Source organism: Pongo pygmaeus, chromosome 16 (assembly GCF_028885625.2).
Source record: "Pongo pygmaeus isolate AG05252 chromosome 16, NHGRI_mPonPyg2-v2.0_pri, whole genome shotgun sequence".
In the NCBI taxonomy this organism is placed as follows: domain Eukaryota; kingdom Metazoa; phylum Chordata; class Mammalia; order Primates; family Hominidae; genus Pongo; species Pongo pygmaeus.
Window position 1 is genome coordinate 47183497 of NC_072389.2, and position 15515 is coordinate 47199011.

At 45.4% G+C, this 15515-nt stretch overlaps 1 protein-coding gene across 1 annotated transcript in view; it reads right to left on the bottom strand.

Moving 5' to 3' along the window:
- The window catches only part of EHD4 (EH domain containing 4), a 74342-nt gene extending 59381 nt beyond the window's left edge, over positions 1-14961 (bottom strand). The window contains exon 1 of the mRNA XM_054450469.2: positions 14607-14961. Coding sequence (XP_054306444.1) covers positions 14607-14842 — 236 coding nt within the window. The 5' untranslated portion in view covers positions 14843-14961. The remainder of the gene's footprint in view (positions 1-14606) is intronic.
- Positions 14962-15515: the final 554 nt, after the last annotated feature.

Sequence of the window (15515 nt, forward strand, 5' to 3'; positions counted from 1 at the left end):
ATTTGATTCAGCCTCTTATCTTTACAAGCGACAAGACTGAGGGTTAGCGCAGGAACATGGCTTGCTGCTGGTCAAACTCACAGGGTGGCCACACAGGATCCAGAACCTGCAGCCCCTTTCTCCTGGCCCCAGACTTCTGCTCTTACACCAGGCACAGCACCATCACCCTGGGGTCCCACACTGCCCCCAGCTCCCTGGTGCTCTAGGCAGGACCTGGCAGATCCCTGAGATGACATATGACACACTAAGCTGATTGCCCTGAAGAAGATTTTTCACTGGGGGACTGCAGAAACTCAGATTCATTTATGTCACACTGCTGGGTAGGCAGGTACGTGTCAGTGCAGTGAGGGAACTCGGAACAACCAAGACACCAAGTATCTGACATGGAAAAAGGGAGAATGAAGTGATGGATCCACACACAGCAAGCTGGAAGGGAAGAGTCTGAGCTGATGCTGAGGTGCAATGTGCCTAAATGGGTCAATCACACAGCCACATGGGACAGACAGCCTGATCAACTGTGTTAGACATTTCTCACGGTGGGAGTGCCTCAGAGGCTTTCCCAAAGCTATGAGTTTCAGGGACTCTAGTATTATCTGCAATAACAACAATTCAAAGGAACAAGAGGACACAGGAAGACCACCGTGATTCAGAGCTGATTAGCCCCTCCACAGGCATCCTGTGCTTTGGAGACTTGATTTTTGTCCTTGGCTCCACTTTGCTCCCCCTTTCCTGTGTTCTCGGAGAGGCCTGCCAATTCCAGCAGTGATTGCTCCAAGGTTCTCGAGCCAAGCCATCCACATAAAAAGGTACGGACATTTGGATTCCAAGCAGCTGGGCGGAAGGGATGGTGGGGTGGATGGGAGACCTGACATCCCCTTGTCCTGGTCTGACGAGGTCCCCAGTTCAGACTCATCCAAGTGGCTCTGGGGCACCCCGGCTGCCAGCATTCAGCCCAAGCTCACAGAGCTACTTTGATGCAAGAGTATATATGGATGGTGTCTTCTTTTTTTCATTGCTTAGGCTAGAATTTTTTTTTTTTTTCACTTCATAGAAGTGAATGTCATTTATGACAAGGGGAAGAAAAAAACCTCTCAAGATATTGAAAACAGGATACTCTCAACATGTCCAAGCACCATCTTCTCAATGATGAGCTTAAGAATGAATAAAAACCAAACAAATCTAAGTGGCACAATATTCAAACTTTGATTCCCCTGGATATTCATCCTGCATTATCTGGATTTTGACTGTCACATTGGTGCCTGGAGTAGTGGGCAAAGCATTACACTTTAAAGAAATATACCTAACGTTTGAGGACTCATTATGTGCCAAAGTCTTTACATGAATAGTCTAATTTCATCCTAACTACCTTATGGGCAGGTACTATTTCTATCCCTATTTTACAGATGAGGGGACTAAGGCTCAAATGGGTTAAGTGGTTTATTAAGATGAAGGATTTCTTACTAGTCTTATGAGGACACCACCCACCCTAAATCAGAGACTGAGAGGCCGACGGGTTCCACTGGGAATGTTTACAGGAACGTGTCCTGTGAATCATAACAAATACACAAATGTAAGATTTAAAAAATAATACGGCACATATATTTTGAGTGTTGTATGAGCATTATTTTTAAATTCTCAAGCCAAATCTAAAGAAATGGTTTGTGTGGGCTGGGTGTGGTGGCTCACGCCTGTAATCCCAGCACTTTGGGAGGCCGAGATGGGCGGATCACGAGGTCAGGAGATCGAGACCATCCTGGCTAACATGATGAAACCCTGTCTCTACTAAAAATACAAAAATAAAATTAGCCAGGCATGGTGGTGGGCGCCTGTAGTCCCAGCTACTCGGGAGGCTGAGGCAGGAGAATGGCGTGAACCCGGGAGGCTGAGCTTGCAGTGAGGGGAGATCGCACCGCTGCACTCCAGCCTGGGTGACAGAGCAAGACTCCGTCTCAAAAAAAAAAAAAAAAAAAAAAGAAATGGTTTGTGTGATGATAAACGGGGTCTTAAAATATGTTCGTGCATACCTTGGCATCTGTGCATGGAGTCTGGGGGGTTCAATTCATTGCTATTGCCTGAAACATTTTTAAAATAAGTGTTGGAAAGTTTCATGTAATATATTTTTCTTGAGAATACTTACTTGATCCACTATTTCACTAGGAGAGGGATGAAAAGGAAGGGTTAGTCCTTCTACTCTGATTTGATTTGAGCCTGGAAAGATGTTTTAAGAGCAGTTTCTGGCCGGGCATGGTGGCTCACACCTGTAATCCCAGCACTTTGAGAGGCCGAGGTGGACGGATCACCTGAGGTCAGGAGTTCGAGGCCACACTGGCTGGCCAACATGGTGAAACCCTGTCTCTACTAAAAGCACAAAAATTAGCCGGGCATGGTGGTGTGCACCTGTAATCCCAGCTACTCGGGAGGATGAGGCAGGAGAATCGCTTGAACCTGGGAGGCGGAGGTTGCAGTGAGCCAAAATTGCACCACTGCATTCCAGACTGGGTGAGACTCCATCTCAAAAAAAAAAAAAAAAAAAAAAGAGCAGTTTCTATTGTTTAATCTATCCTCGTGTTTCACACCAGGAAAAGTAAGTGGGAGAATCAAGCATTTATTACTTCCAAAGTCTTATAAGATAGGCCAAGATATATATATATTTCCTAGCAGAACAGTACAACCTGCACTATCGCTGCTTCTAGATACTAACAAATGACAGGTTACTCTGAAACCGTACTGTACAGTTTATAATGCATTTCACACATTCAGCTTATTTCATCCTCACTGCCATGGGAGCAGGTATTTTTATTCCTAGTTTATAGAGGAGAAAACTGCTTATGGTAAGTTAAGTAGCTTACAGGAGACCACATTAATACCGGGTAATGACTACTTTTAACATTTTGATGAATTTCCATCCCATCATTTTTCAGTAAATGTAATTTTCCTTTATAAAACTGAGATTAAAGTTTAACAATTTTGCATCTTGATTTTTCACCATGTTTTTCCTCATACCATTAAAAATTCTTCGAAAACATGATTTTTAATGGCTGCATACTATTCTAAGTTGAATATGTATCAATCTATTTTGTCATTTCCTGTTAGGCATTTAAATAGCTTTCCATTTTTTGCTGTTATAAATAACGCTAAAATAAACATCCCTGAACAAACATCTCACCTACTTAAAAAAGTCTCCTTTGAATTACTGAAAAACTAAGTTAGGCTGATCTTCACTTACTTTTTTTTTTTTTTTTTTTTTTTTTGAGACAGAGTCTTGCTCTGTCACCCAGGCTGGAGTGCAGTGGCATGATCTCAGCTCACTGCAACCTCTGCCTCCTGGGTTCAAGTGATTCTCCTGCCTCAGCCTCCCAAGTAGCTGGGATTACAGGCGTCTGCCACATGCTGGGCTAATTTTTGTATTTTTAGTAGAGATGGGGTTTCACCATGTTGTCTAGGCTGGTCTCAAACTCCTGACCTCAGGTGAGCCACCCGCCTCAGCCTTCCAAAATGCTGGGATTACAGGTGTGAGCCACCGCGCCAGCCTCACTTACATTTTAAATGTGAAAACTAAGTTTTATTTTCATTTTTCCTTTAGTTAAATCATTGACATGTTATCACCAGGACTGTTTGTTCAGATGATGTCACCTTTGAAACTGCTGTGCCTACTAAGGGAATGGACATTAGGTCATTGAACCAAGAAACTGGAATTTGCCGGGTAAAACTTTTCACATCTCAGGCTATTTTTCCAGCTATGGATGGGATTTATATTCCTCAGGGCTGAGATGTGCTTGAAAGCACACTGCTGTCTACCCACTGCCATTACCTGTAAGTTGCTCCACTCCACCTTCCATGCTGTTTTGGGAGGATGGTGAAAGAAAGGGAGGGGAAGTTCACTAGAATCAAATCAGTTTCTTACAGTCCTATTTGTTCTTCCAGTCTTTCACTCATGCAATGAATATTTATTGAGTGTTTCTGATGTTGTGACTTGTAATTTAGGAATATGACAACAGACTTTAGGTTGTAAACTCTTTGATCTGGGAGCAATGTAAATTATCATGAGGAGGTTATGGAACACAGCATATCCCAAAGTTACTTGACTATGGAACCCTTTTATTTTCTTTGAACACTTACGAATGATCTCCCACAACTGCATTCCACAGAACACAGGTTAAAGGAAAAGGCTAAAAGGCATTTAACAAACTCCATATCCATTTTGTTTTTTTCTCCAAATAGAATCATTTAAATGAAATCCTTTTAAAACTAGTAATAGATAATTTCTTAATGCAATTAATTTATAGATAAGACGCCACCAGCTGACATGATCTCTTAAGGTGAAATAACATAGGCAATACCATTAAGATTAGAAGCTTGATATGAATGCCTACTTCCTGGTATTATGAAATATGGAACAGAAGGAGAGACAAAGTAATCATGAAGGTAACTGATACAGTTATTTATCTAGAAAACATAAGAGAATCTACTGACAAGCTGTCTGAATAACTTCTTGAGTCAAATGACCAGATATAAAACAAAAATGCACAATTCAGTAGCTTCCTTACATATCAGCAATACCCCGCCAAACAAGTAAGAGAAATAAAAAGCCCATTCACAAGAGCAACAGGGCATAAAATACCTAATACATTAATAAGAGCTCCATAGGACCTGTATGAGTAGATCAATCACTTTTCCAAGAAGGTCTGCGTTAAAGCAATGGTGAGCTGCTGCTTGGGAAGAGCAAATATAAAAATGTAACTTAGAGACAGAATGCAGTTCCAGGACAAACGGATCCCAGTGGGAATTTTTGTTTGTTTGTTTTAAAGAGCCTAACTAAGAAAGTTCTTCTCAAAGAATGACAGAAAATGAGAATTGATAGCATTTGGAAAATAAAGACTAATGAGTGCAGAAGGGTCTTGAGCTAAAATTATTAAAAAGTATTTCAAAGTGACAATATTTAAGATGGTATGGTGCTGGCATAAGAATTTACAAACAGAATAACACGAGACAAAGGTCCTAACAGACTCAATATAGTATTTAATAACTTAGCGTATGAGGAAGCCTCAAGTGACAGCAGAAAAAGGTAGAATTATTTAATAATAGTGTTAGAAAATGACAAAAGACAAAAAAAAAAAAAAACCCACAACAATATAATTGAGACAGATTTTACTTCCAGGTGGGTTAAAAAGTTAAATATTTAAAAAGTAATCCTATTTTAAAAAGAGGCAGGGCACGGTGGTGGCTCACGCCTGTAATTCCAGCCCTTTGGGAGGCCAAGACGGGCAGATCACTTGAGGTTAGGAGTTCGAGACCAGCCTGGTTAACATGGCAAAAGCCTGTCTCTACTAAAAAATACAAAAATTATCCAGGCATGGTGGCTCATGCCTGTAATCCCAGCTACTTGGGAGGCTGAGGCACGAGAATCGCTTGAACTGGAAGGTGGAGGTTGCAGTGAGCCGAGATCGTGCTACTGCACTCCAGTGTGGGTGGACAGAGTGAGAGCCTGTTTCAAAAAAAAAAAAAGAATATGAGTGAACATTTCCTGAGTCTTAAGATAAACAAGGATTTTCTAACCAAAAAATAAAAGATATTATAAAAGGAAAAATTATTAGATTTGATCACAAATATTAAATATATCCGCATGGAAAAATTATTACAAAAATTACAAGGCAAATTTCAAACTGGAAAAACACTTTTACAACTGTGACAAAGGACTGATATCTATTATTGAGAAAAACATTTACATTTATTTATAAGAACAAGACCAGGGCCAGGCTTGGTGGCTCACACCTGTAATCCCAGCACTTTGGGAGGCCGAGGCAGGTGGATCACGAGGTCAGGAGATCGAGACCATCCTGGCTAATACAGTGAAACCCCATCTCTTCTAAAAATGCAAAAAATTAGCTGGGAGTGGTGGTGGGCACCTGTAGTCCCAGCTACTCCAGAGGCTGAGGCAGGAGAATGGCGTGAACCTGGGAGGCAGAGCTTGCAGTGAGCTGAGATCACGCCACTGCACTCCAGCCTGGGCGACAGAGCGAGACTGTCTCAAAAAAAAAAAAAAAAAAAAGAACAAGACCAACACTTTAAATAAAAATTGGACAAAGTTCACAGACAATTCAGACAATTCACAAAGTAATATGGAAGACAACTATATATTTTATAAGTTTAATGTCACTAGTAAGAAATAAACAAATTAAAATAATTCTGTATGGCTGAGTGCCCCACGGCTCACACCTATAATCCCAGCACTTTGGACTTTGGGAGGCCAAGGCGTGAGGATCGCTTGAGCCCAGGAGTTTGAGACCAGCCTAGACAGCACAGCGAGATCCCATCTCTACAAAAAATAAAAAAATTGGCTGGGTGTGGTGGTGCAATGTACCTGTAGTCCCAGCTACTCCAGAGGCTGAGGTGGGAGGATTGCTTGAGCCCAGGAGTTTGAGGCTGCAGTGAGCTATGATGGCATCACTGCACTCCAGCCTGGGCAACAGAGCAAGACCCTATCTAAAACAATTTTTTTCCTATCAAATTAATTTTAATTAGTTTTACTGGCAGTTTGGTGAATTACTGATCCTCATATTTCTGGTGGGAGTCTAATTTGGAATAACTTTCCTAAAAAAGAAAGATAGATACATAGATGTAGGAACATATATAAGCCTGAAAAAAAAAAAATATATATATATATATATTTTTTTTTGAGACAAGGCCTCACTCCGTTGCCCAGACTGGTGCAATCTCAGCTTACTGCAGCCTCAACCACCTGGGCTCAAGTGATCCTCCCACCTCAGCCTCCCAGGTAACTGGGACTACAGGCATGCGCCACCACATCCGGCTAATTTTTAAATTTTTTTTTAGAGATGGGGTTCACCATGTTGCCCAGGCTGATCTCGAACTCCTGGAGTCAAGTGATTTGTCCACCTTGGCCCCCCAAAGTGCTGGGATTACAGGTGTGAGCTGCTGCGCCCAGCCTATTATCTATATTTTTTGAGGCACTAATTTATGCTTAGGCTATTCTAAGAAAAAAACTAGAAATACAAAGATTTATGGCCAAAAATCTTCAGTTTATTGCAACATTATGTATAAGAGCATAAAAATAGAAACAACCTAAATGTTCCAACCTGTACTATAGATTATGATGCAGTCATTGAAGTTATTTTTGAAGACTATATAATGATATAAGAAAATGCTCATCGTATCATATTAAGCAAAAAAGAACCCCATTTATTAAATTATATTTATATAATCCTCAGTTTTGTAAGCATGAATTCTATGTCTTCATCTAAGTCACTGAGAGAAATGTGAACAGATGGGGTTTGGAAGGGATGGAAGGTTCAGCAAAGTCAGCCTCCCTTTTCTGGGTTGAGGTTAACCCTCTTCCATTCCTCCATTAACTGAACCTTCATCTAGCAATGGTTCCTAAATGTTTCCTAGGGAAGGGTGCATAAGAATTACTGTGAGAGCAGAGAAGCCATAGCCCCCCTGGGACCTCCGGACTGGGAGGAGAGCAGAGTCCCCAGGAGCCAAGGGGACCACCCGAGGCCAGGATGGAGGTGGGTGGCCGAGCCAAGTAGGGGGACGTTGCCAGAGGGGACCAGGGCCAGAGACGGGACCAGGAAGGAACTGAGGACCAAGAAGTGCAAGGATCAGTAGCCAGGACCCGAGTGGCCACCTGGAGGTCCCCATCTCACGTGTGATGCCACCCCGTCACCCCTCCCCTCCTGAGCAGGGATCCAAGAATTTGCCAAGAGTCCCGCCAGCCTCAGCCAGTTGGGCCTGTATATAGGGTCCATGTGCAATAGGGAGGGACATCTTCTATTTTTTGCTGCCCCCTCCCCGCCCACTGTCTGGGGCAGGGAGAGAAGGTATTTTCGAGATAAAGCACAGGCACCACAAATAAAAGTCAAGAAGTTGCCAAAAAAAGAATTACTGTGAGAGATGGTTTAGAAAAACAAAAACAGATTTTGGAGCCTGACCCACAGAGATTTCGACTCAGGAGGTCTGAGGTGGGGCCCTGGAATCCGTGTCAAAAGGTTTCCAAGTGATTCTGATGCACAGCCACATGCAGAAAGAACCACGGCCTTCTGGTTCGAGGTTTTGAAAAGCATATTCAACAACTTTTATAAGTCAGCTTCTGAATGTGAGTTAGGGAAGATAATGTCAGGATAGAAAAAGCTTTCCCCCTCCTACATTTCTCCAAATACTCCGTTGCTGCTTGTCAGGTGGATGATGTGACTACTGGCCCAGCTGCTGGCCTGCAGTGCCTCCCTGCTCAGACTGCAGCTGCCAGTGCACCCCTGCCCAGCCCCGGCGCTCCTCCTACTCGCCTCCTGCCTACCCCTGCCCCCCAACCTGGCTCCGCCCGCCCTGCAGGTCCCTGCCCTGCTCTTCAGGACTTTTGCTCCAAGTCTTGTCTCTTCTGTGTCTTCTGAGATGCCAGCTGCTCCCTCTCCATGGCTTCCCTTCTGTCCACTTCTCATTCTGCTGAGGTTGTGCTCATCTTTACCCAAACCCCCGTGATGCCTGTGCCCAGGCCTCCTTCCCCCAGGCCTAGCTGCTGAGAATTTGACGCCTCACATCCCACTCGTTCCTCAACCCGCGCCATCTGGCTTCCTTCACCACCACTCACAGGCACACCTCTTGGCAAGGTCACCTGGCTCCCGAAGGCTAATCTACTGGTTCTGTTTCAGTCCTTCTCCTGGAAGCATCTGACACTACTGACCACCGCCTCTCTCCCTGGCTTTTGTGGGGGTCATCGTTGCTTTACTCGCCTTGCATCCCCTTTTCTTGGTAGCTGCATCCTCAGGAGCTGCCTTCCCCAGCTCTCAGGCCACGTGGTTGGGGCTGACCTCCCCACATCCCACATCTCATTCCCCTGCCCCTAGGGATTGGTTCAGGGATGGGCATATGGCCAGGGTCAAACCAATGAGACTCAAGCCTGAGACTTTTACCGGGGCTGCTGAGCCAGCAGAATTCGAGGCTGGAAATGGAGGTGGCCACCTGCCCACCCCTGAGAAGGAACCCAACATGAGGAGGGCCACAGAGCCAACAGAGTCCTGGTGTGTCTCCCGCAGTCCTGGTCCAAGCCTGAAGCTTGCACATCCTGGTCTGATGGGTTTCAGGAAAACGTTCTTATCTTTTTATCTAAGCTATCTTTGGTTGGATTTCTGCTACTTGCAACCTAAAGAGCTCTGAGACAGCGCTGAGCCACTACCCTTCCAGGCAATTACCCACCTCTTTGGTACTTTCCCCGGAGGGTCTCCACAAGCTCTGCTTCCTCTCACTTAAGAGTCCTGTGCAAGGACTTCTACTTCTCAGATGTTGGCTACTAAATACTGACACTCCCAAGTCAACAGACCAGCCCAGACATCCCCCTGAGCTCCAGACCCATGTCTCACGCCTCATGGACATCACCACCTTGGTGTCCATTCAAACATGACAGGTCTAAATCTAAACTTATCTTTATGCCCCATCCTTCCTCTTCTTGGATCCCCATCTCAGTGAATGGCTCTACTCCCCAGTTACCCCAGAAACCAGGGCCTCATGGGTGACACCTCCCCACCCTCACTCCCTGGCCCTCTTTGGGCAGCTAATTCTCCGCTCATTCCTCAGGGCTCAGCTTTTAGGCTGCATTCTCAGGGAGGCCGCCTTTCCCAACCCACAAGCCTGAATGAGGGGGTCCCTCCTATGCCCCCAGCCACCCCGTGTTTCTAGTGTCACAGCCCTTGTCACTCAGAGCTGTGGCCTGTTGACTCTTTCTGTGATGGCTGGCCCCAACCCTGAAATCAAGATCATTTGAATAAATGAACATTAGCATCTGTAGGTGTGATCTTATATTGTATATTGAAAATATAGTCTAATTTTATGTAAAAATTAAATATCTCAATATTTTAGAGAGATCTGTAAAGGGTATAGTATTTGGAACAGAAGAATGATTTTCAGGAGCCCCAGTATCTGCATGAGTGTGAGAACCACTAAATAGGACCCACAGTTTTTCTGTGTGAGATTTTATTTTTTTCTAAATAGATGAACCAGGCTGCCTATTAGTGAATGCCTTCACTTCCCTTTTCCTTAATTACTGAGTCTAGAAACTTAACAAGGGAATGAAGCAGGCCTTTGTTCCTATTCAGAATCCATTTGTCCGCTTTTTTGAAAATGAGAACATCTGCCTGCTTCCAGTGTTCCAATATTTTTCATATTCTTCACAATTGCTTAAAAGTCACCAAATACAGTCCTTTGAGCAGAAATGCAAGTTCTTTCATCCATGTGTCCTGCCAGAGATTTCCTGGGCCTTGCCTGTGGCAGGCCCTGGGAGAGCTCCTCAGCCTGTGGTTTTAATCCCCTCTTGAACACAGCTGGGCTCCCTTCTGCCATCTCTGGGGCATTTTCTTTGAGGAAAAGGAGGAAGCTGAGTAGTTCTGCTTTCTGTTAATATTGCAGCAAGAGCCCAAGAGTGGGCCGATCACTTCCTGATTCTTGTTCTTGTTCTAATCATACCTTAAAAGGCTTTTTAATGTCCAAGGCACTTTTACCCTCTCAGCCCACTCCAGCTTCCTGATCCTTCATACCACCCATAAACCTTGTCTGCACCCTTGCACGTGCATCCCTGCTCCTTTTTTTCCCTATTAAATGCTATAGTTAAATGTTACTATCTAAAGTTTTTAAACACAATTACGGTATCAAGCATTTTATTAAAAATTTTTATCATACTTTGATTTTACCAACTTGAGTGTTATGAACAATGAACATGTTTATACATTGACAAGAATACTCATACAGGGATTGTGGGATGGCTACTTTCACTCCCTTTTCCCTCATCTTTACTCTTTTTTTTTTTTTTTTTTGTAGAGAAGAGGTCTCACTATGTTGCCCGGGGTGGTCTTGAACTCCTGAGCTCAAGCAATCCACCTACCTCAGTCTCCCAAAGTGTCAGGATTACAGGTGTGAGCCACTGCACCTGGTCCCTCATCTTTACTCTTTAGTTCCTTTGCCCTTGGGTTCTTTTAGCTTATTTCTACTTTGTTTTCTTTGTGGCATCCATTTCTATTTTAAATTATTACACATAGATGCAGAAATTATTTGGCTGGCGCTAGTTGCAGAATCATGAAAATTAAATCACAGGATGCTTAGTGTTGAAAGACTGAATTTTTTTTTTATTGAGATATAATTCATATACCAGAAAATTTATTCTTTTACAGGGTGCATTCTTTTAGTATATTCACAAAGTTGTGCAACCAATATCATTATCCAATTTCAGAACATTTTCATCACATCAAAGAGAAACCCCACGCCCACTAACAGTCATTCTCTATTTCGTTTGCATGTGGCTATCCAGTTGTCCTAGCACCATTTGTTGAACTATAGTTTCCCCCATTGTTCTGATAACTTGTAAGTGGTTTCTTAGGATTCTCTACATAGAAGATCATGTCATCTGCAAAGAGTTTTACTTTTTTCTCTCCAGTCTGGGAGTTTTTTTTATTTCTTTTCTTGCCTTATTTCCCTGCTCTCTACCCTTTTAAAGCCTACATAGTTTCTTGAGTGACTTCCCTCTTTTTTCCTCATTAGAATAAGTTTTCTGGAGAGAGGGGACAGAGCATAGGAAGGGAGAAAGTGGAGCTCTTAAAAATGTGTAGTTTGGGGCGGGGCGTGGTAGCTCACGCCTGTAATCCCAGCACTTTGGGAAGCCAAGGTGGGCAGATCATCTGAGGTCGGGAGTTTGAGACCAGCCTGACCAACATGGAAAAACCCCGTCTCTACTAAAAATACAAAATTAGCCAGGCGTGGTGGCACATGCCTGTAATCCCAGCTACTCGGGAGGCTGAGGCAGGAGAATCACTTGAACCCGGGAGGGGGAGGTTGCGGTGAGCCGAGATCATGCCATAGCACTCCAGCCTGGGCAACAAGAGCGAAACTCTGTCTCAAAAAAAAACAAGTGTAGTTTGAATTCATTTCAAATGGACTTCATACTTTTTCAGTGGAAATGTCTTCCTTCACAGCACCTGGGCCCAGGGATTTTCTGGAGGAATCTTTGAAATCTGTTTTCCTCAAGTTTTGGACACAAGCCTGGGTGAGCTCCATATCCATCCTTCCTTGGCTAGTACAGAGTCTAAGATGACATGGTCACTTTCCCCCCTGTCCATCTCCCCTCCTTCTCTGGCCAATTCTTCATTGCCAGTCAAAGGCAGAAGAGCCAACAGCAATAAGAGAAGCTTCCCACCATGTCAGCACAGGTTCTGTGTCATCAGTGACCTCTTGGAATGTGCAGGAAGCCAGGGAGATAAGAATCTATGGCTATGTAGATTAGATACACCCCACAGCCAAGTATGAGCTTCTAGTGCCCAATCGCTAGAAGCAAACAACCCAGACCACTAACCAGGCTCTAACTAAGGCAGGATCCAGGATGCTCAGCAACCTGGGCCAACCCTTCCACTCAAGATGAATCCATGGTTCATTTAGAGTGTCTGGGGTGATATTTAATTCCAAGTTCACAAGTCTCCAGGGTAGCTGCCCTTTCATTTGGGGATTTCCTCCCGAGTGCTAAATCACTTCCTCCTAGTTCCAATCTGAAAAGCAATTCAGGTCTCCTGTGGCCTCACCAAGCTTCCTGCCCACACTGATTTTCTTCTAACCTCATTGGTCTACCTTGTGTACATCAACTAACAACAAAGCCACTTAGCTCAAGGAAATCCTCAAGAACAAATGGCTTCCTAATAAGGTTATTCCTCCCTCACCCTAGGGTGGCCCACAGCTCCAGCACCTACTGAGAGGCAGCCAATTTGGATGAGGTAGCTGCCAGGAATCAAATCTCAGAATGCTTCATAAAACTGCACTTAGCTATTCCACAAATTCTCCAAATAATGAAACAGAGAGAAGAGTAAGAATATAATGAGAGAGAAATCTGGAAAAATACAAAAGATAAATTCACGTTCCTGTGAGTTGTGTTCATCTTCCTGGGAGTTGATAATCAGGCTGGCTAGCTATCCAGTCTATGGGAGCAGAGAGAGGGCTGCATTATCTCCAGGTTGGCACAGCATCTAGCAGGGGCTCCCTGATGACACCTGGGCACAACAAGGACCTCACAGCAAAGGCAAACAGGAGGAAATGCCTAGGGTGCGGGGACATGCCATCACTAAACTACAAAAATATACACCCTTCTTCTTTGTATGTTTCAACAGTACCGCTTCCCACTCTTGTACCACTTGGCCATAACACTTTATTATCCCTAGTACCTAAAAACTAGTCAGTATTACTGAGACCTCAGATGTGACATTTGACATCTTTCAAGGTGCCAGTTACTGTAATACAGCTATGGTTCATTTTGAGTGTCTGGGTGACGGTGACATATTTAATTCTATTTTTGTCTTGTTCATAAGCACCAAATAAAGCAATTTTGAAATTACTTTCTTCACACTCAATTTATTGTCTATAACGACATTTCAATACACAGTATATTTGTTTTGTGGAATTCAATCGCAGTGTATCTGGAGGCCTGGATTTAACATATTTCCTGTAGTGATAGCTACTCTATTTGTAGGAACTATTTAGGTCACTGGAGTGGAGAAAAAGAGGTCGCTACTTAACAGAAATGGCATGTATCCAAATATAGATGCAGTTTTCTGAACACCTGTTGAACATCAAATGATGAAGAGATTGTTAGAATTTCCAAAATCCTGGACCAAAACCTTAAATGATCAGCACTTTGTTTCAACTGATACACGGCTTAAGTCAGAAAAATAAGTTCTTCTTACTAAAAACAGTGAGCCTAAATACACTGGCTGCTTTAGAAATAAAACAGGTGATCAACAAAGCAATCTTTCTGTCTAAATAATTTCCCAGCAAAAGTCACTTCTGATGAAACTATTATGATTTGAACCACAGGGCATGCACAGTGATTATGTGCTTTCGGAAACACGGTAAGCATGACAAATATTTTCAGTTGTCAAGGGTAAGCGAGGAGGGAATGACCCACCTAAGAAATGGAAACTAACAAATAGTAATATGACACTCCCGCTTAGTTCCACAGGCTGGTGCGGCTGCTACACGCAGCTCACTTCCTACGGGCGGCTAAAGGCGGTGCATGAACTGAACGAAGGCGGCCTCTTTATCCCCTCCCGACAACACTGTGGGGTGGCACGTAAAGACCTCAAGGGAAGGGGGCCTGGGCGATACGCTCTCCTGCTGCCATTCATTTGTTCAATAAATAGTTGAACAAATGAATAGTTAAACAAACTCTCCAACTAGGACTCTGTCCCATTCGGATACCCCACGCCTCTCCCCCCACTTCCATCCCTAGGCGTCACTCCCTCGTCAAGAATATGCTGATTATGGCTCGCGCCCCCTCCCTCCCTTGGACCCTCCGGCCAGGGCGACGGGACGAAGCCAGCGGGAGCAACGCCTTCCAAACTGCAAGGAAGGAGGGCTCGGAGTGCTCACTGAGCGGGTTCGCGGGACCCTCCAGCGCGCGGGGCTGGCCAGCCGGGGCGGGGCCGAGGGCACCGGGCGCCGAGCTCCGGAAGGGGTCCCCGAGGTCGCGCCGGCCGGGAGGGGCAGCGGCGGGAGGCGGCCGACTGCGGCGCACACGTGGGGAAGGCGGAGCCGGGCGGGGGCCGGGCGAGGGGCGGTGGCAGTACCTGATGAATGTGGTCTTGCCGGTGCTGTACTGGCCCACCAGCAGGATCATGGGTTTGTTCTCGAAGTCGGCGTCCTCCAGCGCAGGCGAGTGGAACTCGTGGAAGCGGTACGCCTCCTCCAGCGGCAGCACCTTGCGCAGGTAGAGCGAGCGCAGCCCGCCCGTCACCGTCTGCACCGCGTCCGCGCCGCCAGCGCGTTCGCGCCCGCCCGCCTGCCGCCCCATCCAGCTGAACATCCTGCCGCCAGTCCACGCTCGGCGAGGACTCTGCTCCGGGTTCGACCCTCCCCGGCTCGCACTGAGCCGCCCCGGCCGCGCTGGCCGCCGCCCGAGCTCGGCCCCGCCTTGTGCTGCCACAGCCAATCTTCGGACGCTACGTCACGCGCGCTCGCCCACTATTCAGAAGAGCTCTCTCAGGTCCTTCCTGATTGGATCTCTACCAGCGAGGGCTGAAGGCGTCAGCCAATTGAGAGGAGGTTCTTAATGAATTATTGATGACGGAGTCATTCTAGAGGACTGGGCGGGGAGATGGTGTCTCCCCGGCCGGGTGGCACTGACCAGTCATGCTCAGGGCCCCCTTCTGGTTGCCGGTGCCCCACCTCTGGCCAGGTGGCATCGGCTTCCGGGTAAATCTGAGTTGCCCAAAGCGAGCCTCCGGAGGCCGCTTCATCTCCTGGAACGTTTACTCATTCAGGCCTCTGGACGTCGATACTGGGGATGAAAAGTTCAGAAAGTGGACAGGCAGGTTCTGTCTTCCCGGGGGCGGGTGGTTATGACTCCATTTTACAGGCCAAGAGACCCAGGCTCACCGGCATAATTGACACAATCTTAAGGAGGGGAAGTGGACTGGAATCTATTTGAGTAGCTGTTTCTCCTGCCTCTCCACATTGCCCTCACTAAATTCTGGATC